This window comes from Vanessa tameamea, chromosome 2 (genome assembly GCF_037043105.1).
Source record: "Vanessa tameamea isolate UH-Manoa-2023 chromosome 2, ilVanTame1 primary haplotype, whole genome shotgun sequence".
NCBI lineage: Eukaryota > Metazoa > Arthropoda > Insecta > Lepidoptera > Nymphalidae > Vanessa > Vanessa tameamea.
In genome coordinates this window covers 8631006-8655673 of record NC_087310.1, presented here as the reverse complement: position 1 = coordinate 8655673, position 24668 = coordinate 8631006, and the positions used below count along the sequence as shown (strand labels likewise).

The 24668-nt window shown below is 30.4% G+C and overlaps 2 protein-coding genes and 1 long non-coding RNA gene across 9 annotated transcripts; 1 reads left to right on the top strand and 2 right to left on the bottom strand.

Moving 5' to 3' along the window:
- Positions 1-1230: 1230 nt before the first annotated feature.
- Chd1 (Chromodomain-helicase-DNA-binding protein 1) lies at positions 1231-14251 on the bottom strand. Of its 7 annotated transcripts, none has more exons than XM_026637964.2 (24): positions 13836-14251; positions 12838-12926; positions 12407-12763; positions 12061-12240; positions 8742-8917; positions 8258-8587; positions 7927-8177; positions 7712-7825; positions 7465-7629; positions 7066-7346; positions 6547-6904; positions 5977-6351; positions 5633-5884; positions 5374-5541; positions 5158-5278; positions 4846-5036; positions 4557-4728; positions 4309-4471; positions 3852-4227; positions 3518-3736; positions 3133-3435; positions 2830-3050; positions 2268-2663; positions 1231-2184 (listed from the first exon to the last, which is right to left on the bottom strand). In XM_026637964.2, exons 1-24 carry the CDS (start codon positions 13842-13844, stop codon positions 1977-1979), a joined length of 5475 nt encoding a protein of 1824 aa, XP_026493749.1. In that variant the 5' UTR covers positions 13845-14251; the 3' UTR covers positions 1231-1976. The 7 variants fall into 7 exon arrangements, with proteins under 7 accessions (XP_026493749.1, XP_026493751.1, XP_064076892.1 ...); XM_026637966.2 differs by having other exon boundaries at positions 2268-2594; XM_064220822.1 differs by having other exon boundaries at positions 8742-8914.
- A 5314-nt stretch (positions 14252-19565) lies between these two features.
- Positions 19566-20408, bottom strand: LOC135193379 (uncharacterized). The gene is made up of 2 exons (XR_010309200.1): positions 19984-20408; positions 19566-19897 (listed from the first exon to the last, which is right to left on the bottom strand). It is a non-coding gene; the product is annotated as an uncharacterized LOC135193379 (long non-coding RNA).
- A 703-nt stretch (positions 20409-21111) lies between these two features.
- On the top strand, positions 21112-23568 carry LOC113398937 (CD2 antigen cytoplasmic tail-binding protein 2 homolog). The gene is made up of 3 exons (XM_026637888.2): positions 21112-21427; positions 22562-22874; positions 22957-23568. Exons 1-3 carry the CDS (start codon positions 21245-21247, stop codon positions 23448-23450), a joined length of 990 nt encoding a protein of 329 aa, XP_026493673.2. The 5' UTR covers positions 21112-21244; the 3' UTR covers positions 23451-23568.
- The last annotated feature ends 1100 nt before the right edge of the window (positions 23569-24668 follow it).

Genomic DNA, 24668 nt, shown 5'->3' with positions numbered 1-24668 from the left:
ACCTATAAAAACAATCTTAAATTTGCAATATTTTAATATTAATTAGTATTTTTCGCCTGGTGATTTTACAAAGTGTACTTAGTACTGTCGCGTACTTATTGTAATTTCGATTTTTTTTTTATCTTTATTTGCTTCCTAACCAAATTCTCCAAAAAAGAAGGGAAGGCCTTAGCCAGATGGGAGACAAGTACAGGCTGTTAGTTTAATTTACTTTTTTTTTAAATATTTATTGTTTAATAAATGTATGCTTACTCACAAAGTAATCAAAGAAAATAGAAATACAATGAAGTATTGCTAGGATAAAATAGCTAATACTGTCCTCCTGACCAGACTTTGACTACGGTGACTAATTTTGTCACAGAAGACAGAGCACAAGTTTGTGCGCGGACACAGGTGCACTCTCCATGATCTCACTCATAATCCGGGAGAACGGCCATCCGACAACAGGAGAGGTCACCTGTGTATCAATAAGACTTTACGTAATTATACATAGGCAAAATGAGGATTCATTGACAACCGGGTGTGAACCCGAGACTACATAAACAACCGTACAGGCTAACGACGAATTTAAATTTGCAGAATGACCTCTACTAGGACTAATTACAAATTTGATTTCAACAGATCAGACTAATAATATATAAATAGCCACGGTAATTTCTAATTCACCGTCCTAAAAAGCTATGGTTTCTTTTTTTTCTTAATTAAAACTTAATTTTCATAACAGACCTGTTTAAACTATGTGACTTTCTGCTTACTTCCAATAACTTTTTGACAATTTTATACAAACACTATCTGTAATCCGCCCTCTCTACTGGGCATTAATTAAAGAAATACTGGATAGCCTTTAACCATCTACGGACTAAATTAACACACGTCGCAATCGACGCCAGACCAATGTCTGCCTTAAACAAAATGATTCGTACATTAGCCGCAACTTCGCAATAAAAAAACGATTTTCACTACTCTTCCAGGAGATTATATTATTATTTATATTTTAGACATACATTACATCATAATCACTTCTATTTATACATTTTCCTTAAAAAACGGAAACAAGAAAACACCATTACCACATTGGTATGATAACTTTATTTTTATTATGTATAATATTGCTGAATACTTCTATTCGTATCTTCTGAACTTTGAATCATTATCAAGCAAACGAAACAGCAGCGGGTGACGTATAAAAATAAAATATCACAGGGTAAGGACAGAATTGATAGACATAAATCAACTTTTAATAATATGTTTATTTATCATGGTTTATACCAAGACGCTTCCACTCTTATTACACTCAATTGCATGTAACAGAGAATAAGACTTTACATATGTATAAAAATAGGACTGTACGAATCCCGCTTGGACTCAGAAATGCATGTTTAATGAGAAAGGAAATACAATGAAACTCTTTCCTATACACTGCCAAAATGCAATGACAATATTAATGTGCAGTGCTAAGCTATACACAATTTTCTGAACTGCACATGATTTTATTTATATGCAAATCGGCTAATAATTGTTGAATTTTGTACATTGACTATCATATACGCATATCACCTGTCGTTGACAAATAAATACCTAAAATTGGCATTAAATTAATAGAAAATCAAGAAATAGTAGATTAAGATATTACTATTTAAAACCGGTAAAATTGGCAACAAATTGAAACAATGTAAAAATAATATTGTCTAAAACTGTACACTAACAAATAATCGACAGACTTGGAAATAAATAAATTTACTATACAGTCTCACTTACAAAACACGGTTACAATATTATTAAATGTCTCAAGTCAAAATCGATGATGCTCTTCGCTTATCACATAGATAAAAACCACAGCACTATTTGTCACTTACACTTTACGTCTAAATCAGCGTCCACGGAAAGAGATCTATATCTATTGACTATTTACATATTTATTTTTATCGTTATTACTATATTTACAGAGAACATTCACAGCTCAATCGATGAGCTTGCTAAGTCGGTGGCGCCCGCCGATCATAATCTCTTCTATAGACTTCGCGCTCGTAATCTCGCTCGTCGTATGGATAGTCAGACTGTGGTGTGTAACCACGCCAATCGTCCGGGTATGGACGTACAGGAGGAAAACCCATCCCTCCTGCCATCGCCGTACCCTCGTAATATCCACTGTATGGACCACCCATTGCTGCATATCCTCCAAACCTAATTATTAAGAGTTTTTAATAAAAATAAATAATATTCTGTACAAATGTGAATGAATTTAAAGATTATAACACAATGTGTACCGTCTCTTATCATGTGGCCGAGCGTTGCGATCACCACCACGGTACTGACGAGGACCCGGATAGGCGGGCGGCGTCCAAGCAGGGTGTGCCGGATGCGACGGGTGCGCAGCATGGTCGCCATGCGCGTGAGGCGCATAGGGCGGACGCACACGTGGCGGGCCAACACCGCCGCTGTCTCTTCGCGTACGAGAGCGATCCCGATCCCGGTCGCGATCGCGATCTCGATCTCGATCTCTCTCCCTGTCTCGGTCTCGATCTCGATCACGATCGCGTTCACGGTCTCGATCGCGGTCTCGTTCTCTCTCTCGTTCCGTCCGGCTCCGCTCTCTGTACATCAAATCGTCCCGCTTCAAGCTCCCTTCCCTATCTCTGCGTTCCTTTTGTTTGTGTTTATGTCTGCAGGTATGGAAGAAGCAATGGTGATGAAAGGAAAAGTTAGCGATGTTAAAAAAGTTATGAAATAAAGATGTTCTGCAACGACAAAGCGAGGAAACTGTGCACCTGAATGAGTTAAATGTTTAGATATAAGGAAATATGATAAAATATATCAGTGTTCACTTACCTCTCATGTCGTTTGTTTTCATTTGGTTCTGGGTCACATTCTCCCTCCTCAAGTTTCCTTTTTACACCAGATGCGTGGGGTATCTTTTCATTATTTTTATCTATTTTGTCTTTTTCAGCCTTTGTTCTTTTCTCTTTTCGATTATTTTCATCATGTTTTACCTCTTTTTTATATAATTTTACATGATTATTTGAGCTGTTTATATTATTTTTAGCATTTAACTAAAACAGTACAATAAAATATTAAATATTAAAAAAACTGATATTCGAAATTAAATTTACTTGAAACAAGTTTAAATAATACCTTGTTTTCTTTGTGTTTTCCATCTTTTTTACCATCTACATTTTTCTTCAAACCATATTTATATAACCTGTATAACTGTTTAGCATCAAAATTTGTAAATTTTGACACAAAATACCAGAGATTACTCCTCCATTCAACTTTTTTTTCAGGATCTGGATATTCAGATAAACATATATCTATTTGATTTCCTATTTGTGTCAGACAGGCTCTTGTTCGGGATACCTGTTCTGTTTCTGAGAGAGTTTGATCTGGGTTATCAAGGGCACGTAGAGCTTTCTTAACTGGTCTCATTTTTTCTTTACACTGGAATAATATTTTCAATAAATCATTTTTACATAAAAGTTAAAGGCAACCTAATAAATTTATGGAATAAAATCAAACATACTTCTTCAAATACCGATGGATCTAGATCACCTAAAACTTCTAAAGCTCTTGGTTCATTATTAGCAGTGAAATGCATAGGTCCAGCAGGCTTTTTGCGACCCTTAATTTTATCGTTTTTGGGTCGATCTTTACCCTCTTTTCTTGTGCGTTTCCTGTCCTTTTCTTTTCTGTCATTGGATGTTTCATCATGCGTTAAAATATCTTCGAGTTTTGACTTTCCCTAAAATAGAATTTGTGAGAAATATTATAAAATAAGATGTAAAAGTAATCTATTTAAAATTTACTTGTAAATTGAATGTAAACTTACATACAAAATTTAAATTATATATACAAACCTTTTCTCCTTTATCATTATTCCTTGCATTTTTATTCCCTTTTTTGCTTTCATTGCCTGAACTCATGTCTTCGTCAACAGTGTCTTTCGTTACAGGTTCTTTAGCACCTTTCTTCATTCTTGGTTTTCTTTGTTTTTGTTTTCCATTTTTTTGATCAAGTAACTTTTTGATTAGTTTTAATAAGTATTCTGCTCTTGATTGTAAATGCTTCGCCTGGGGTTTCTTGTCTTCATTAGTAAGAATTTTATCACCAATAACAAATGATGAGTCCATTTTTATCGCTTCCCAAGAACCCATACCATACTGATAAATACCAGCTAATAACTTAGAATCATCCTCAACTCCCCATTCAATATCGAAATTTGCAGGCCTTGTCCTAAAATTATAAATATTAATATTAAATGTTGAACAAAGTAATTTTTTTGTTATTTTGAACTCATGTTTATTAAAACATTACCTGAAATCTAATTGCCATTTCAGTCTTTCTTCTTTAGTTTGTGGTAAGAAATCATCTAAAGGTGCAAGCTCGTCCTGACAGGCCGCCATTGTTTTTGCATTAACAGGAACACCACCAAGTTTGAAAGTCTTTCTTGCATTTTTGCGGCCATCATTATGCTCGTCTAAAATTATCAAGTATGACCCACATATTTATAGCATACATAGCTGTTATTTTATACATTAATAAATAATAATAATATTACTTACTAGTAGATTCTGTTGTATCATTTAAAACAGCTTTGCATCTCTCTTGAAGAATTTCTCCCAATTTTTTGAGGTCAGCTAATGGTTTTTCCTGTAGCTCAGCATCACAAGCTATGCTATCAAGGTGCTTTAAAGGTGCGGAGAACTTCTTAAAGCTTTTGACAAATCTACGAATCTAAAATAAGACCATAAATGCTTTTCATTAATAATTCTTCTACTGAAAGGAGTAATAAGAGAAATTACTTGTTATGACTTCCTATGTCATGTCAGTTAAAATTAGGTGCAATCTTACCTCCTGATCCGTAAATCCCTTTATCTTTTCCCTATGCGACGCAGGAGGACGGCCTCGTTTCCTAGGTCGGTCGTCGTCAGCGCTAACATCGGCGTCAGATATGTCACTGTCGACGTCCCCCTCGCCATCCGCCCCGTCACCACCGTCGCCGCCGTCTCCACCACTGCGACCACGACGTTTGCGGCCACCTTCTAATGCAATTTCACAGATTATTTAATCACCATGATAATGCAAAATACTCGCAACTTCAATTAATGAAATATCAAATCAATATGATACGAACAAAAGTATAATTTCGTGCTCAATACTTACTATCATCAGCATTGTTTTGCTGCATGTTTTTTCTTCTAGGTGGTAAGTACAAATCCTCCATTTCCTTAGTCTTCTCTTGCTCAGCTATGGTTTTCCTTACATTTTCTGGTATAATGTCATCCTATAAAATGTTTTTCGGTTATTATAAATATTCTAAACACATATAAATAAACATTCATTGAAATAATCAATGAACAAATATAATGATTCACATACCCAATCTTTGCCTTCCTCTTCATTATTTTCTTTTTTTACTTCCATTACAGCTTTTTCTTCGTCAAATGCAAAACTAGCTACTTTAAATGCAGAAAGTAATTCATCCCCTGCCATTGCAGGTCCCTCATCTCGAGTTTCTGCTCTTTGCAAAATTTCATCTATATCACACTAAAAATAAATTACAATTATTTAAAAAATTAAAAAAAATAGACCTATTATAACATACTATTGATTTGATTTGAATATATTTAATACTTACGACAGGATCCTCATCATTTTCATCATCATCTTTAAACAATTCTTCTGCCCCAAATTTCAAAATTGCATTCAAATCTTCCTTGTTAAAAGGGTTATTTGCACTTGTGCCGGAGGCATCTCGTTTGTTAAGGACAGTTCGGCCAGTAGTATCCATTCTCTGAATGACCAAATGGTCAAGAACCATTTTTCTTTTAGCTCTTTCTACTATGTCTTCCTCTACAGATCTAGCAGTCACCAATCGATAAATATTGACCTACGAAATGAATGTTACAAATGAATATTGCGAAAAACCGTGTAAAATTTTTGATTAAATATATCGTAAATAAAAGTTAAAACAATAATTACCTGATTTTTTTGTCCTATACGATGAGCTCGAGCTTGTGCTTGAAGGTCATTTTGTGGATTCCAATCAGAGTCAAATATTATCACAGTATCTGCAGTTGCCAAGTTAATACCAAGGCCACCTGCTCTTGTCGATAGCAAAAAACAAAAATCTTGCGAGCCTTCAGCATTAAAGTGATCAAGAGCCTGCTTTCTTATTTCTCCTTTTATGCTTCCATCTAGGCGTTGAAATGGAAAATGACGCCTTTGTAAATATTCAGCAAGTATATCCAACATTCTTACCATTTGTGAGAATATAAGAACTCTATGGCCAGTTTCTTTTAGCCTGCACAATAATTTATCTAATAATAGCAGTTTCCCAGAGCCTCTTAGAAGTTTCTAAAACAAAATATATTTAAAGGAACATGAACAAGAAACTTTTTTTGTCATTCATTGATCCAGATGTCATAGAATGAATCTTTCAAACATCAATGAGGTTTGCAAGTATATTATAAATAATAGATATGTATATAGTTAAATATAAATACATATAGGAATTGCACATAAAAAGTAAACTACAAAAATGTTATATACCTCAACAGCATCTGTAGTAGCAAGCGATGCTCTTGATTCAAAATCTTCCGGTTTAGTCAAGAGTGCATGATTACAACACTTTTTCAGTTCTATCACAATATTTATAAATGTATTTATTGACCCCTTTACACCTTTTCGCAATGCACTATAGTTTTTTGTAAGAATCCATTTGTAGTATTGTTTTTGTATCGAAGTCATTTCCACCCTCAAGATTTGTTCTACTTTTGCAGGTAAAGATTTCTCTACATCTTTTTTTTGTCTTCTCAATATAAAAGGTTCCAATTGTTTATGTAATTTTTCATAGCCTTTAGTTGCGGCATCTTCGTGATCTTTCTCAAATTCTTCCCAAGATTCAAATCTAAAGACAAAATAACAGTCCTGTAGTTATACATAACTGGCATATTATACAAAAAATAATAAAAACTACATGAATAAATAAGATTATTTTATATTATTTTATTATTTTTATTTTTTTTTTTTTTTTTATATTCCTTAGATTATTATTTAAAATGTTCTTACTTGTAGGGCATTATAAAATGCAGAAGTGCCCATAATTCCTTTAAGGAATTTTGTAATGGTGTTCCAGTAACCAGTAACCTGTGATTTGTATCAAACTCCTTCAAAGCTTTATACAAAAGTGAATCATCATTTTTTAACCTATGTGCTTCATCAACTAACAGACAAGCCCAGCTGAAAGACCTCAGGAATTGCCTATCTTTTAATAAAATCTCATAAGTAGTTAATATTGCATTAAATTTTAATCTTTTTGAACTGGCGAAACTCCATTCAAACTGCCTGATCTGTAAGTTAAGAGTATTTTTATTTTATTTATAATAAGTTATTTAACAAACTTTAAATAAATTACGATCTCTAGTGGATGACTGAATAAATTCTATATAATAATTTCGATTTACTTACAATATTTCTACTTGTTACATCACCAATATAAGTCACAACATTAATATCAGGTGCCCATTGTGTAAATTCTCTTTGCCATGCTGTCATTGTACTTAGAGGGACTACACAAAGAAACGGGCCATACAGTTGTTGGGATTTAAATAGATAGTACAAAAAACATATTGTCTGAAACAAAAGACAAATATCAATATTTTAGACTATTGGTATAAATTATATATTATAATATAAATAAATCTAAATAATTTACCTGTATTGTTTTACCTAAACCCATTTCATCAGCTAATATGACAGAATTGTCTTTGCACCAGGAATGTATCAACCAATTTAATCCATCCATTTGGTAATCTCTTAATATAAAAGTCTGGAAACAAATGATTTATGATCTTTTTAATAAGTAAAACAAAATAATTAAATAAATGATTGAGGAATTCATTTGTTTTATTTTGTTATTTTAATAACTACCTGATCCTTTCCCATATACTCGGGTTGTTCTTTTACTTGGTGGAATTTCGGCCGTCGTTTTAAAACAGGACAATGTCTTGATGGCGTAGTTTTCGCAGCTTCTCTACTTTTAAAGGTTTCAACTTCTGCAGGCCACCTTTTTTCTATGAGAGAAGAATCTTCCCAGGTTGAATCTGCATATGGTAATGACTCCCATTTGCAAAAGTATTCATGAGCTGTTCCACCACCTTCCAACTCTCTTGTTTGTTCAGCTAAAAAAATGTTAATTTAATCAGATATTAAACTCATAAAAGTAAACAATGATATTTTTAACAATTACAGCTATATTTACCAAATATCCTTTCTACAAAATTGTAAGTCTTGACCAATTCTTGCTGTAATTCAGATTGACATTCAAAATAATCAATATCTTCAGGACCTGCTTGCTGCCTCCACCACGAAAGATCTGCTTCTTTCTTTATGTAGTTTTCTAACTTTTTAAGACCTTTTACTTTTTGTTCACTAATTGTTTTCTCTGACTCCCATGTATTATGTATATGAGACCATCCCTTCCATTTAATCAGGTACTGAGGTTCAGTTGCTTCTTCATCTTCGGGATTACAACCTTCATTGGGATCACCATGCTCTTCTACATAATAAACTGTAGTCACATTTCCAGTGACTGGACAATGATAAGAAGACATTAGCTAAAATTTAATACTACATTCCACAATAATGCAAGTAACACATATTAATTTAAAATATAAAGACATCATGTGTCAAGATTGATTATTATTATTAAACTAAAATTTACTTAATTGAAATTGATAATTTACCTCCTTTCTTTCCTCTTCGATGTCCAAGAACCCTTTCAATAGTTTCACTGTGGTCTTCGGGTTCAGGTTCAACTTCTCCCTCCCCTTCAACTTCCAATAAGTCTGAAGAGTCAGTTTGTTCATCGCTGGCTTCTTTATAACTAACAGCAGCTCCAGTACGCCGTGTTGCTGTTCTACTAAGAAAACATATTGTGTTATTTCTAAAATTAACAATTGTAAAATGATTATTCGCATACAGTTATCATTTTTATATGTCATCTAACAAGTTGGAACATGAAATATCACATTGACACATTTCTGACATGTATTAAATAAATATTGTATTATGTTTATAGGAGTCTCTTAAAAATCATGATAATTATTTGTAAAAAATATATAAAACATTCGCATAAATACTGGCTAAGAAAATGATCAATAAAATGATCTTTTATTGGCCTAAGTATTATTCTTAAAATAGTGCATGAAATCTTGTATGTCCTTGGCCGCCATCTTGAATTAATCCCAAAGTTAAAATGGCGCTACGATGTTCACGGCAAAATGTACCTATTTAGATATCTCTAATTATATGCTTATGTTTAATTCATATTTTCAATAATTATATTGTGTAAAATGATAATGCATGGTGAGACTACCTGTAAGTAGTAGAACTTTTGCCTTGATAATTTTGAAATGTAATTTTTTATTTTGGATGTGATATTGTATCTACAGTTGGTTGTCCTAATGAAAATAAAATAAAATATATCTCTTTTATATAACAATGAATTACTATTATCACAAAGCAGATATTCGGTTTATATAAAAATAAAAAAAGAAGCAAATTTGCATTTTTATGGACAATAGCAGTGTTTGTGAACTAAGTTATTCATAAAGATAGAAGAGGAGATTTCTATTTGATCCTAAGATATACTTGCATACATGTCAAAATAGAGCATGAAAATTCAACCAGGGCAATCTAATAAGTCAACAGAGACCGCATTTTTTATTTTTACTTTGATGCTACTTTTTATATACATTTTATGTATAAGTAAGTTCAATTGACTTGAAAAAACGACTAATAACATTTTAAAGATTATGTGGGTAGGTAAATATTTTTTAGTATACAAAAAGGGATCTCAACCGATCATCGAGAAGATAAATTATAATGATCAAAATAAAAAAAAATCTTTGCTCTCGGTTGTTAAAAAAAACATTAAAGGATCAAATTCTACTACATATACAATTCGCATAATGTAAATTTGCCGCTTTGAAGTAAGCAACAATTGACTGAGCAGTAAACACGCACAAGCCGCTTGTTTACCTTCGAAGATTGCTTGCGTTCTGCTCGCTTGATACCGGAGAAGAGTTGTTGACAGATAAAATAATTCTATATATCATCTGACCTGAGACTACGAATTCTTATATAAAAGATTTGGATAAAACATACGATTGCACAAACAAGCACGAGCGTATTTGATAGGAAAATTATATTTTCTTATCAGCAATATTCAGATTCATAATTTGTGAAGTAGTTAATACGGATTTAAAAAAAAATTGTTAGAAATAAAATTTCTTTCTATAGCTCTCTTCTTCCCTAATTATATCTTTATTCTCTCTCCTGTAAATTGTGATTCATCCTTAAAATTTAACTCTCAATTCACTTCACCTATCGAGTGTCTGAACACTGTCTTAAGAGTTTCAGGTCAATGAATAAGTAATAATGATTTTATTCAATCATCTATAAAAAAGCCAATTCATTAAATGCAGCTGTGATTTCAACTCCATTCGCATTTTTTATAGTCATATATATTTTACATTGTCCAGCTAGATTCAGTAGAGAAAACAAATGGTGTTTGACTTTTTTCAGAATATTCACACATATTACAGATATTTATGCGTACTCATAATATCGAGCCAGATTTAATATGTCATACAAACAATCAATACACTTCTCAAGGCAAGGGGCCTTTTTCTATATTACTAAATATATTTTTTCTATCACAAATAGGAGAAATATTTGGCTTCAACAGTTTCACTAAAAATGAATTTTACAACCTTATTTCTTATTCTTCATTCATGGTCTATCTAGGCAAGGAAAAATTGTATGGATGAGGAAATGCCCTTAATTATAGTATTTTTACTTTCATCAAGAGCATCAAATAATCTAAAATCATTCAATTTAAAACCATTTCTTATAACTCTTCAATGCACACATTGAAGTTTAAAATATGGCAAAAAAATATATATTGATATTTTGGGAATTCTTATTAACCTCAAAAGTTAAATAACAATAAAAATAATATGTATTTTACAATAAAACAATTACACGAAGATTGATGAGTAAATTAATAATTTTTCTCAAATTTCCTTCTATAGGTATGTTTTATTTGATAAAATATTAGTGTTCTTTGAGCAAAAAATTTGAAGTTTAACTTCACAGACCTAAACTTTAACTAATCTTGGTTTAAGTTTAATTTAAACAAACTTAAACATTTACATTTAAAGAAATTGAAATAGGATGAGAAAGTTTATATCATATGTAAAACATGGCAATTAGTTTACTTACAGTTATAAGACATATAAAAATTAAATTTGTAATCAAAAACGTAAAGCTTCAGCTAGTAGTCTGAACTTCCTTGTTTGTGCAAAAATTAAAACATCACACCAAACATTTATAATGGACCGATAAATTGACCAACCAATTATAGCGGTAACCATGGCACATAGACATTGGCACAATAATACTAATCATCCCTTACAGTGCCATTGCAGCCCGAACATTGGGTACTAAGATGTTATGTCTCATAACTTTAGGTAAATTGGCTCACTCACCCTTTCAACGGGAACACAACAACACTAAGTTTTGCTTTTTGGCATTATGATATATATACTCTATTCCAACCGCAAGAGGAGAAAAGCCAAATAAACAACATTTGACAGCAAATTGACGCGATATCATTGGTCAACAGCTTGATGAAGTAAAATTAAAGTGGAAATAAGTGGTTAAGTGTAATAGTGTTGCATTATAAATAAAGTTATATTAATCATAAAATCTTAGTAGTGCACAATATATCTGAGTTATTAGCAATTCACATGAAATACATAAATATAAAATCTCTTTTTCCTACTTTCATTGCAATATGCAAAATATGTGACGGTGCCTACCCAGGTGGACTTATAAGTTCTATCACCAAGTAATATTTTAATGTTGATTATTTATTTGTATAATTCACATCTTGGCAATAAACTAATGTCAGATAATAAAGCAAATACTTTTTTATTACAATTGTTACTATTAAGTACTTTAAAAAAATAGTAACTTGATTTCAAACCTCTACATTACCTCCTAGTTTCTTCATCGGATGCTTCTGTACTTTCATCTTCATCACTGGTAAATCTTCTTCTTCTCGATGGTTTCTTTTTCCTTAGAGGTACACTTCTTTGGCCTGGTCTTTTAGAGGGTGGAGGTGGGGAACCCTTTAAATCACTATCACTATCGGAGGTATCTGAATTCCATGAGTTGCTATAAATTAAAATAATACTTAGTGGATTGGCTATGATTAATATTCAGGTAAGATGAATTCAAAAAACTAAAAATTTAACTGATTGATTACTTAGTGGGCACCAAATATTCAGACTTATAATTTCAAAAACTTTGAAATATGTATTAAATGGTATTGGTTGTTTACCTTTTTTTTCTACTTTTTCTATGACTTCGTCCTCGCTCACTCGAGTCACTATCAGCAAGTTTTAGTCTATCTGGTTCTTTTCTTGATCGGGCTGATCTCCTAATACCATATATATCAGGATTATCTTCCCATAGATCTGATTTCACCTTTCCATGATTATTTCTTGACTTTCGTTTTGATATTGAGTCATCTGAAGAATCTTTATCAGTGTGATGATCAGATTTGGAAGAATTAGCGATACTATGTTTTGGTGAAGATTTTGTGTCATCGCTAAGATGTGACCTGTCTGCATTAGAAGACTTCTCAGATCCTGATCTGCCAGCTGACCCAGATCCAGAAGAACTAGAACCACTGTCACTGATGAGGAATTTATTTTATTATTGAATAAACATTCACATAATTAATCTGAAGTTATTAAATATAATACACACCTCTCACTGCCGGAGCCTGAACCACTAGAATCACTCTTCTCTCCTTTGTCACTCATAGAGTCACTCCCAGATTCATTCATTGAGCCCTTCTGGAACAATATACACATGTTAACAGTATTTTAAAGAAAAACAAAACTAAAATTAATCAATTATTTGCATAAAGTAGTGATAAACAACATAATAATAAAGACATACTGAAAGCAGCACTGTAATCAATAATGAAAAGATTAATGGATAAAAATATTAATTATTATGAAAAAAATAAAAGTACATATTATGATTACAAATATGTAAGCATCAAATAAAATAAAAAGTGTTTTACTCGCTACACTAGTGTGAATATGAAGAGAGTGGGGGGGGTCAATTTACCTATAATTACCATCATTAAAGGTAAAGTGCAAGGATATTCCCCCTTGTAAATTAAGAGAGATAACAAGGAATCTATATCATCAGCATTTTCTATTGATTATTCGAGTAACCACCTTAATTATAAAACACCTACACAACATTTTTCGGCTTTTTTTAAAGAAATTACTCAAAAATGAATAATTTTAAAACATAGGAATGAACAATTATGTAATTCACTTCCAAATAGCCTCAGCACTAAAATAAAGCAAAATATATTAAAACATAACCTCAACTGCATCTGCCTACATCAGTAGTACTTGGTAAGACCAATTTTCAAAGCCAAATTGCAAAAATGGGTCCCTTTCCAAAATCATTTTTATTGGCCTCTTGGGTAAGATTACGTAACAAAGAAGCAGTGAAAACGGATTATTTTGTGGAACAAACAAGTTTTAATACATAAAAACACAAAAAACTATTGTAAACAATCGTAGAAAACGATTTATTCACTATTACGTCTCAAATATTCTTCGTTTTTTACGGCCACACCCACAGCTTCTAGAACATTCTCGTACTGTTAAAAACCCGAAAATACTGCTAATATATTAATATATACTAAATTAAAGGCAAAAAAATGCTTTTAAAACACTTACCAAGAGCATTTTGTTGAAATTCTATTGAATGCACTGTATCTTAAATAATTGCGGACAGAAATAAATAAAATGTATTCAATTCATTTAATATAAAAACATTGAAACACTTGTTGTGACATTTTTTTAAATTATTTTATGATAAGCCAATAAAATTGAAAAATATAATTCGCTGCAAAATCTTGTCAAGCGACGCCATTTTGTCGTCGCGTGAATTCTGGTGACGACGGATTGAAAAATTTAGAAAATCCTTACACAATTTGGGTAAAAACAAAGTAAACAGATACAGTAATCACTAAAAAATTAAAAATGAAACTTTTGATCCGTCGGAAATACTTCGTTCTATATTGAAAATGATTAGAGCACCGCGCACTACCAGTAAAACTCGAAAGCTACAGCCATATTGCCACAGCAAGAGCCCTGACACGAAATTTTAGAAAAAATGAATGACAATGTGACCAGCTTACATAAAATAATATTGACGCAATTTCCGCTAATAAATTTAATTTCAAATATTATTCATAATTTGAAGTCAACAAGTACATAAAAATATACTAAACTCTACAGAGAAAAGAAAAAAAAAACAATTGTAGAAGAAAAAGCTCTTTATACTTAATACATATAAATAGACAGTTAAAATTATTATAAAAAGACAAAATTTAATTGAATCGAACAAATAATGACTAAAGCTGATTATTGAAATTTGATATTTAAAATTTTGAGTTATTTCAAACAAAATATAAAATCTATATAGTATATTATTAAGCATTTTGACATGAACATTTTCAGTTTCAATAAGTTTCATCGATTAGTCCATTATTTCTTTTTATTTATTTTTAATGATATGATGTTCCTAAGCAATAAAAACTTCATTAAACTACAATCTAGCCTAAAGACTAATTAGTAATGTTTCTATAACTTAAAATACTAAATAAATTATAAACATTAGATGCATCCATTAACACTTTACTCATGGACTCTTTTAAGGATAAATCACTTTGTTAATCTGATTTTAATTTTAATGTCTCACTGATATTGATATAACACGAATAGGCTAACTCAAAAGGTTAATGCTTTTAAGTATCTCACTATGTTTGTATTGTCCAGAAGCTGTATAGCCTCGACGTTAAAATGATAATGTAGTCGCTTTTTATGAGCTGCGGCGTATTTTTAATAACACTAGCTACAAACTCTACTTTAAGGTCACGATGTAGATCGTTATTTCTTATAAACTATGGTGTATTTACAATGCTTCTGAGTACTTTATTTTAAAAATAATCTTTGGTTTATTTGTACGTTAGTATATTTGGTACAGTTCCAGAGCTGGATATCGTAGGTCCATACTGGCATGAGGATCTGCTTGTATAAGAGTATCTTGTTATGCTTGTTCTTTTTTACATGAGCCTTCCAGCAAAATTTTGCATCTAGAATCATACCTAAGTATTTGACATTATTCTCGTGTAGTATATCGTGGGTATTTTTGTATTCCGGATGATAGTCTTTTATAGGTGATTAATTTAATTTAATGCGCCATTTTTTTGCCCAACTAAAGATCGTATAATGGCTTCTTGGGCCTTTTCCACTGCTTCCGCATAACCAACACTTGTGGCCCTAACAGTTGTGTCATCACAAATGTTGCAATGGAATTATTTTCTAGTTCTGAAATAACGCAGGTGTGTACAAGATGCAGGACCGGACCTAGTACACTGCCTTGGGGTACTCCAGCATTTATTTGTTTTAGCTCTGAATATTCATTTTCTTGTCTAATTCTAAAAACTCTCTGTGACAGGTATGAATTTATTTCTGCAAATTGTTTCTGAAGATTTTTCTTATTTTTGTGAATGAAGCCTTTATTTCAAACTTTATGGTAATGTTAATTATTTGAGCTTGAGTCATTTTAATTCTGTTCCAAAAAATATTTAAATACACTATTAGTTTAATTAATATGCATTGGATTAAATTACATTAGATGAAGTAGAAGATGAATTCAGTAATATTACCATGCCTACGGTTGCCAGACTTCGACATTCGATTTTAAAACAAAATCTATACTACTCAAATAAAGATGAAGGGAAGTTGGACAAGATAAAGAATGTGGAAATCTCTAAGAAGACAATAATTAATTCACTACAAAACAAATGGATGTGGGCTAGTCACATAGCCAGCTACGAACAATATAGTAGATGGGCTGTAAAATTATGTATTCTGTATCTGTAAAATATACTTAACCTATAAACAATAAATATCATCAATTTATGATTACTATGCTAGTTTTTTTTTCTGATATATTTAAAAAATCTATAAATTTTAATTTTATAAATTCTTACCTGCGGTAATAATATAGCTTTTTATAATAAATTACATAAATATTATTATACAGATTTTCGATAATTCAACATTCGTTTTCAGCGCAAGAAGTATTAAAGCTCATGTAGTGTAGTAGCTCAGTTGTAGAGGTTTTTAATTGATTTCAAGTTGTTTCCTTTTACTTCTTGTAAATTTATTCAGTAATTAGTAAAGGCCAAATAGTTGGGTTCTACTTAGAAATCATACACCCGCCATTCTGACCGACACCAAACTTGAAACTTCCTGTAGTGCAAATCGTCAATCTTTAAAATAATAATTCTGTCTGCCAGTCTGCAGTGAAAATTGCTTAAACTAACTGCCAATTTATCCACCGCTGTATTTAACCTTTCTTGGTTAAAAGTAAAAATACAAATATTTAAGTTTACTTTTTATTAAATTAAAACATTGTAGTTAGCATCACGTTCTTTATTTTCTTCATCTTTATACATGGATTAACTCATTCGATTTATATTACATATCTTTGGTTGGTTTGAATGCTATGCAATCACCATGCTCACCAATACCTTGTATAGCATACAATATAACACTACATGTTTTTTATAAATCTGTTTCTTGTTGTAGTCATAATGAAATATATTTGAGAGAATATTATTTCACATGCCGCTTTGGTAAGCATAGCGGTCCCTGTACGGCATTTACAATATTTTAAATTAGATTTTAAACGTCCATTAAAATTTGCACTTCAAAATCGTCAACACAGCGGAAAACCGGGTTTTCAATTTGCAGTTACAGGATTATTACAAAAACCTCGTCTGGATCATCTTTAGCTTTTGAGATCCAATATATAATAATTGAATGACACAAAAAATAATACGAGAAGTATGGGGAAATACCCCATAACCATATGCTTGCAAAATAACTTAAGTTGCCATTTTTGGCATTTTGAGTTACCATAATTAAATTTATTTTCAATACCTCAATACCGTCAAATATTGCCCATTATTTTAAACCTTCGACATATAATGTTGCAGTTTAAAATAAAAGAACCTGCTACAAATGGTCACAATATTTGACGCACCTTTTGCTTAAAACGTTCTAAGTAAAACATGCGTCAGTTGTCACTTATATAAATATGCCGTGTGTTTAAATTTTATAAAAACTGATCAGACTTATTTAAAAAGGACAACGGAATATCATTTAGTAGGTGTAATTTAGACTTTTTTTTTAAATTCATTTAAATTTTTTTTTCCCTTTATCTTATTGTACACAATCATTCCTTTTCATTCCATTCCTCTTTTTCTTCTTTCCTTTTTTCTTTAAATTACTAATATTATAATTGCGAAAGTATCTCTTACTGTACTGTGTTTCTCGGTTTGTTGCTTTTTCAATCTCTACTTACTAACAACATTTTATTTTATTATTTGTTTTTATATTTATCCCTTAAACATAACATTTTCTAAAAAAATAAAATAACTTATAACATTTATGTAACATATAATACAGGATTAGTTACTTTCACAAAATATTAAGCTTAAATAAAAAAAAACGCACATTCAAGCACAGGTTGACAAACAATTAATAAAGCTGATACAATATTTCTCCTGATGTGAACTGTGAAGTATAAGGAACAGTTAACGTACATTTGAAACAAAGGCAATTTATATTTATACGTATATGATTTATGTATTTTTTAAATTATAATATATAACAACACTTTATTGTGTTATCCAAATTTATTATTATGTAATCTGTCAAGAGAATATCCAGGCAAAATAAATTGTATGCTGTAATTTTGATCTATCCCGCTGTCATGTCAAGGAGTTTTTTTCCTGTGTTATATCTATAACACTTGGCTTATAAGTATAGATATACGACATACGTATACCTGCCGTTTCGACCGTAACATTATTGGTCAAAATAAAAAATATATTTTATTGTAATTTTTTGTTTGTATTGTAACTTGTAATTGTTATAATAAATAAAAATTGGGATTGTCTGACAGAATTAATTAACTTCTAGTTATAAGAAATAAACCTAAGATACCAATAAGAAAAAAATTCATAAGATATATTTTTATGACAAGAATGAGTGGTGAATAATTTGAGTGATTACAAAAATTATGAACTTAAGAAGTAAAAATTCGAAAAGAAAACGCTGTCGAAAAGAAATGTTGGCATCGCTGAAATTCACATAGTTTCCTATCACTAGATGATATGTTAATAGAACAAAAAAAAATTTATACAAAGTATGTATACCCACTCCATTTTGGTATTAATTAACATAATCATTTTTAATTTGTGATATAAGATTAGTCAAAAATTTCATAAAATCATTTTTTTAAATTAATTAGATTAGATTTTTTAAAAGGTAAAAATGAGAAAATAATGGCCACCTCTAGATCTACATATATATTTTCATTGCCAATAAATTATTCAATCCAGGTTCACCTTACATTTTTTCCTAATGTATAAAGAAAAAAGAAACATAACTGTACACAAAACAAGTCTATTATTGTAGTTTATCGAGATATCTCGACATATGTCCAGCAACATGGGAATGAACAGTCCAACCTAAAGTTATAATTATTATTATAATGGCTTTCAAGTGTGCTAATACAGTACATTTTTTTAATTTAACCAGCAATTTAGAAGATATGAAGGATATTGATCGGTATGATATAGGTTACAGGCTAAATTTAATTTTGAAGGCATAAAAGAGTCTTTGTAAACCCACAACCTAAAACAAAACAAACAAATAATAAGTGAAAATCACAATCACAATTTTATTATGCTCAAATGCATGTAAAGTGGATTAAATACAAAAATAAATAAATTTTAATGGGGCTAGATAATTTAATAGGGAGGATTGGGCTAATAGGATGGAGGAGTTTGGGGCAAGAAAACAATATGGGATAAGAAACCTATAGCCTATGAAGAGAAAATAAAGGATACCTTAGAATGTTTGTTTCCTGAGAAGCATAAAATCAATCTTTAGATGAAACTTTGTAAATAGAAATCCAGGAGTGATACTATTGTTAGAGTTCAATTCATAATCAAGTGACCTGACTTTTTCTCAATCGCTATTTGGCTAGTTTATAATTCTTGATTTCTATTACTACCCACATGCTGTGAACACACACACAGCAGTTTTAATTATGAAGATATTCATAGTGTAATAAGTAACTGGAAATATGCTCTACTATATATTATCAACTTATAATGATTTTATTTCATATGCAATTTGTTGTGTCATACTTTCCAATAATAATATACATTTTATATAAATGTTTAAATTCTCGATAGGATTCTGCATAAATTAATTTATCTATCTAGCTATCATTCATGATGATAGCACTATACTTGAGCATACAGTATGTACATCTTTAAGTGTTGAAAATATTGGATTATAAAAATGAAAGACCATAACAACGATCATAAAAATATAATATTTATTGAAATAAAACATCAGTTTGAATTGTCTCTTAGTTCAGAAAACTATTATTTAATAGTACTAGCTCCTTTTGAATGCGACAAAGTTACTTGATCATTTTTCTCAATGTTTGTGTTATTTGTATGCTTCGCATTTGTACTCGACTCCATCACATGCACCTTTCTTTCGCGTAAAATTCTGGTGACTGTGCGTTCAGACACTCCAACAGCCTGTGCGGTCCTCCAGCGTGCATCAGTTAATTTTTCTGCATAATCATTATTTGCTTCTTTTTTCATGAAATCGTATATTTTTGAAATTATTTCTCTAGTCTAGAAATATCAATTTGTCAGTATAAATTCTAATTAACCGAGTAAATAGCATAAATAAAATTTCAACCTATGGTCACTGTTCATACCTGGCTCTTCAGAATAGTTCGTTCAGTTTTACTAGACATTTCAAACTCTTGTTAGTAAAAATAAAAAATAAATTTTGAACAAAAAATAAATGGAGCAACTTTCCCGATGACTAGATCCACAGCAACGTAAACTAAACATTAAACTAGCCTTGTACACTACACCAATGGTCGATGGTCGACTCGAGACTAAGGCTGAAGGCTTGGTCTGAACTTCACGCACCCTTCGGTATCCCCTCGCCAAAAATAGTGGGGCGCATCTTCGTAGAAGGAACTAATTAAAGTTGTTTTTACCCTCATCATTTAAAACAAAATCAGATTATTTTTTTATCATTCAATAATTCAAAACAAGTATCGAATCGATACGGATATCTGTTTGGTGTAAGTATCGATTAGGACTCAAAATGAATAAAATACTATTGTCGCAAACTATAACTCATTTTTATTTTATTTCTCATGTTGGTTAATTAATTGGTTGGATAGCTATATAATTTAAAAAAAAAATACCTTTAAGAAATTAAAAACACAAAATGTCATATTTCTTATAAAACTTTGGTTTTTGATTATATATGTAACACTAACGAACGAAGGTGTTATGTTTTTTTTTTTAAATCATTGTAGATATAAAATAAATATTGTTTTTTTTTACAACACATACTTATTTTTTAAATTAATTAATGAGATGATAGAATATCGCATTATTATATCCGTCATTTTATATTTGGATTCGTTCGGTTAATTCTCTAATTTATAAAAGTGTATCTCTATTTTAGGGGTACAAATATGACAATTTTAAAACAAAATATATTTGCTACCTTTACTTTTATCTTTTGATGCGTATTTATGAAGTACGAACTGAATCTAAGATTAATTTAATATTATAATTGAACCCCCAATGCCGTAAATGTAAGAAACCAGAACATCAGCCCCGTATACATGCATCCAATCCAATGGCCCAGCACGGCTCAACGTAAAATATAAATCGACGCACAAAAAATGCATTAGCAGTTTAATATAGTCTGTCAAGTAACAAATTACGTATTCGTAGTCTGTGGAATAATATTAGTTTATAGTCTGTGGTATATAGGTATCTGATAAATTTAATTATTATTATTATTGATCGTAATCCGGGAATCAGGATAAAACACAATCTTTTATTATTCGAATCTGTTGATTATCATTAATAATAAAATATAAAAATTATACTATTACGACTAAATTAGTCGTTTAGTAAGATTTTGTTACAACCTTCATAAAAGGCAAAATGTCTAAAAGAGTAGCATCAGTCGCTTTTGAAGAAAATGTAAGAAAACCTTCTAAGGAAGGCAAAAAACATTCATTAGATTCTGACGAAGAAGATAGCGCAGCAGAAGAAGAAAAGCAAAATGTTCTTAATGCGGACGACATAGAAGGTGAAGAAGATGGAGTTGCAGGAATGGAAGGTGAAGTGAGTAAACATTTTAAGGCCATCTTTTATCAAATACTCAATAAGTAGATACATCATATAATTATATACTAAGTCATGAAATATTTGTTTATAACTTTATATTAATTTATTGACAAATATAAAGTGAAGTTCCTATACCAGTAAAATGTACATGTATATACAATATATATACATATACAGTATTATTCATAAAAATATTAACATTGGTATTTTCTTTTAGTAGGTGTTAAATGTTAATTAGAAAATGCATTTGTATGTTAAAATACAATTTTTTTACTATCTTATGTTTCCATAATATTGGTACATGAAAATGTGTTTCATTAAAGAAGTTCATAATTTTTTGTGATTGAATAAAGTCAGATAAGTGGGGTTTATTGCTTCTATAAAAATAGGGTATAAACTTTTTTGTTTGAGTACTTAGTGTGCAGACTTAGTGTTTAATTGTATTTTTTTTTAGTAATTTTGTTAAAAACATCATATAATGATAAACATACCTATACCTTATTTCAATCAAAGAAAAAGTAAAGATTATAGATTAATATATTGCATGTGATTTGCCAACACAGTACTATTCATATTAACTTCTTATATCCACTTTAATCTTACTTCCAAATTTCCAATAATAATTCACTGAAATTTTTTCAATGATATATCATTGATGATGACATGATGCTATAGCATCAATTCAACGTCGAAGTTGTTGATGTGTTCTTTACTTATTCTTTGGTTGAAATGAGCTACAGAAGTGGTATATTTGTATATAGGCAATTTTGTTTATTTTGAGAAAATTATATATTCTCATTGAATCAAAGTTAAGTTGCTTAAAGAAAAAAAGTTTGCTGAATAATCTTACTTAACTTTGATAATAAAACTAAGATTTAGCATAATTTTACACAATAGCACATATATTTTACATAATATTGAAATGGTGAAAATGTTAAAAATTTTAAACCAATTCTGAAAAATCTTTATTTGATTGATGCATCAAAAGTGAGTATGAAAAATTGTTAAAAAAGTATATCAAATAAAGAAAAGTTTGTAAAGGGCATGATGTTTTTTTATGTTTGTTTTTATTGTTACACAAAGAATACTATCTCATAATAAAAACAATGTTAATATGGATTATATTTTTAGGTCACTATAACTCCTTTTAATATGAAAGAAGAACTTGAGGAAGGTCATTTTGATGCACAAGGACACTACCACTGGAAAAAAGAAAAGGAAATTCGAGATGGTTGGTTAGATAATATTGATTGGGTTAAAATTAAAGGAAGACCAGAGGATAAATATAAAATATTTAAAGACGATAAAGTAAACAGTAATTTTGAAGATTCTGATTCAGAGGAGGAGGAAACAAATGAGAAGTATAATATCATTCAAAATTATAAGGAGATATTTCAATTTATGAAACCACGAGAAAGTATCGCAAAGTGCTTACAAAGACTGGGTGAGAAAAGAAAGGATTATTATTGTTATACATTTAATTTGAAGTAATTACAGTACTTATATTTATATAAACATTGTTTTAGGTGCTAATTCTAAAATCTCTAGTGCTGAACGTTGGAAAAGGAAGAAAGCAGGAATAGTAGATGAGAGTAGTAAAACTGTTACCAGAATTACGGAACTTGCAAATCAAATTTTGACTAAAGAGGGTAACATGGATATTTACCAAGAAACTTATGAAAATATAAATGATATAATTGAAAAAGATAAGGCCAAGAATAAAGATCCCCAATTAGATATGTATGCAGATGATTTTGATGAAAAAGAAAAACTTAATATTGGTGGTACATCTCAAGATACTAGTAAAAGCAGTACAGATGAAACAACATCAAAAAAATTACAGTGGGAATTTAAATGGACACAAGAAAATAGTGCTGAAATTTCTGGACCGCATTCAACTGAACAAATGAATAAATGGTCTGCAGAAGGCTATTTCAAAAATGGTGTGTGGGTTAGGAAACACGGAGAAGATTCTCAATTTTATAACTCCAATAGAATTGATTTTGAACTATATATGTAATTAATTATATTGCCCAGAACTCCAGATTTGCAAATAGTTGTATAGATTTTGTTACTTGAAGAACAAAATTGTTCTGTTGTTTGTTATTGTTTACTAACAATAAATATAATAAACATTATGTGATGTTTTATTTTATTTCCATTATATAGAAACGACTTTTAAATTGAGTCCTCAATCCTAGCCCTATGCATGTGACATAAAAAACTACACAATACAGTTAGTACTACTGAGACAGGCCAGTAGACTTAGTAATGTTTTTGTGGAGAAACCATGGATGAAAATAAGTTTAATGCAGGTTCTGATCCATTGGTCTAAGTAAAATTTAGAGGAAATAAATTTTAAGTAAAGTTTTTAGTTCAAACTTGGGCAAGTTATATAATCCCTTAGTTAATACATATGTATTTACACATATGTTTACGGTTCCTTTGCCTTTACAAATATGAGAAAATAGTAAATCTATAAAACTGCTGCTGTAAAAGTGTTGTTTATGTTGACAATGTTTTAAATAACTAGAATTTTAGTTTCCATTATTATTTTCGTACCCCAAAGAGGAATGTGACCTGCCATTTTGGAACTGACAGTTGAGACAAGCGCTGTCTGTCTGGTAAGTGGTAATGGTAGCGTCGGCAAATTTCAAAACGTTTTTACTTGTTTGATAGCGTAGATTTTTGCTCATTTGCTACAGATTTGCTACAGCGTTATTTAAGAGATTTTAATTGTGCATTTAGATTATTTACAATATTATTATTTAAAAAGAATAAAAAGTAGAAAGAGAGGTAAAATTTCGAAATAACTCCTGCAATTGATTGAATATACATAAAAATGTCTACATAGACATAGTTCTTAATACATCTTAAATCATATGACCCTCTTGGCTATATGTTATACCTTTTAATTTACAACAGTGTACTATTACGGTTTGCACCAGGCGCCACCCGCGTATTATTGCGTTTGCTCATATTGTTAGAATACTAGAGAGTAGTAAGCAACCACTCTCTATCACCCCTTCTAGGGATGAATTTAAAAAAGTAACCTACTTTCGCATTTATAATATTAGTATAGATTAGTAAGTGATAAAACTTTTATTACAATTTTGCATATTTTGTTTAATTCATCAACATATCGATAACTCTGCTTCACAAAATAATGCAAAACTACAACTAAATGTTTCTGACACAAGCAACGTTAATCCAAGAGTGCCAGTTAAAGGGTTAAATA

Coding starts and splice junctions, on each gene's coding strand:
- LOC113398937 (XM_026637888.2), top strand. CDS start 21,245: ATGTCTAAAAGAGTAGCATCAGTCGCTTTTGAAGAAAATGTAAGAAAA. Junction 21,428..22,561: donor TTGCAGGAATGGAAGGTGAA/GTGAGTAAACAT, acceptor TTATATTTTTAG/GTCACTATAACTCCTTTTAA. Junction 22,875..22,956: donor AAAGTGCTTACAAAGACTGG/GTGAGAAAAGAA, acceptor ACATTGTTTTAG/GTGCTAATTCTAAAATCTCT.
- Chd1 (XM_026637964.2), bottom strand. Junction 5,542..5,632: donor AAAATGATGAGGATCCTGTC/GTAAGTATTAAA, acceptor ATTTATTTTTAG/TGTGATATAGATGAAATTTT. Junction 4,729..4,845: donor AGGGATTTACGGATCAGGAG/GTAAGATTGCAC, acceptor GTCTTATTTTAG/ATTCGTAGATTTGTCAAAAG.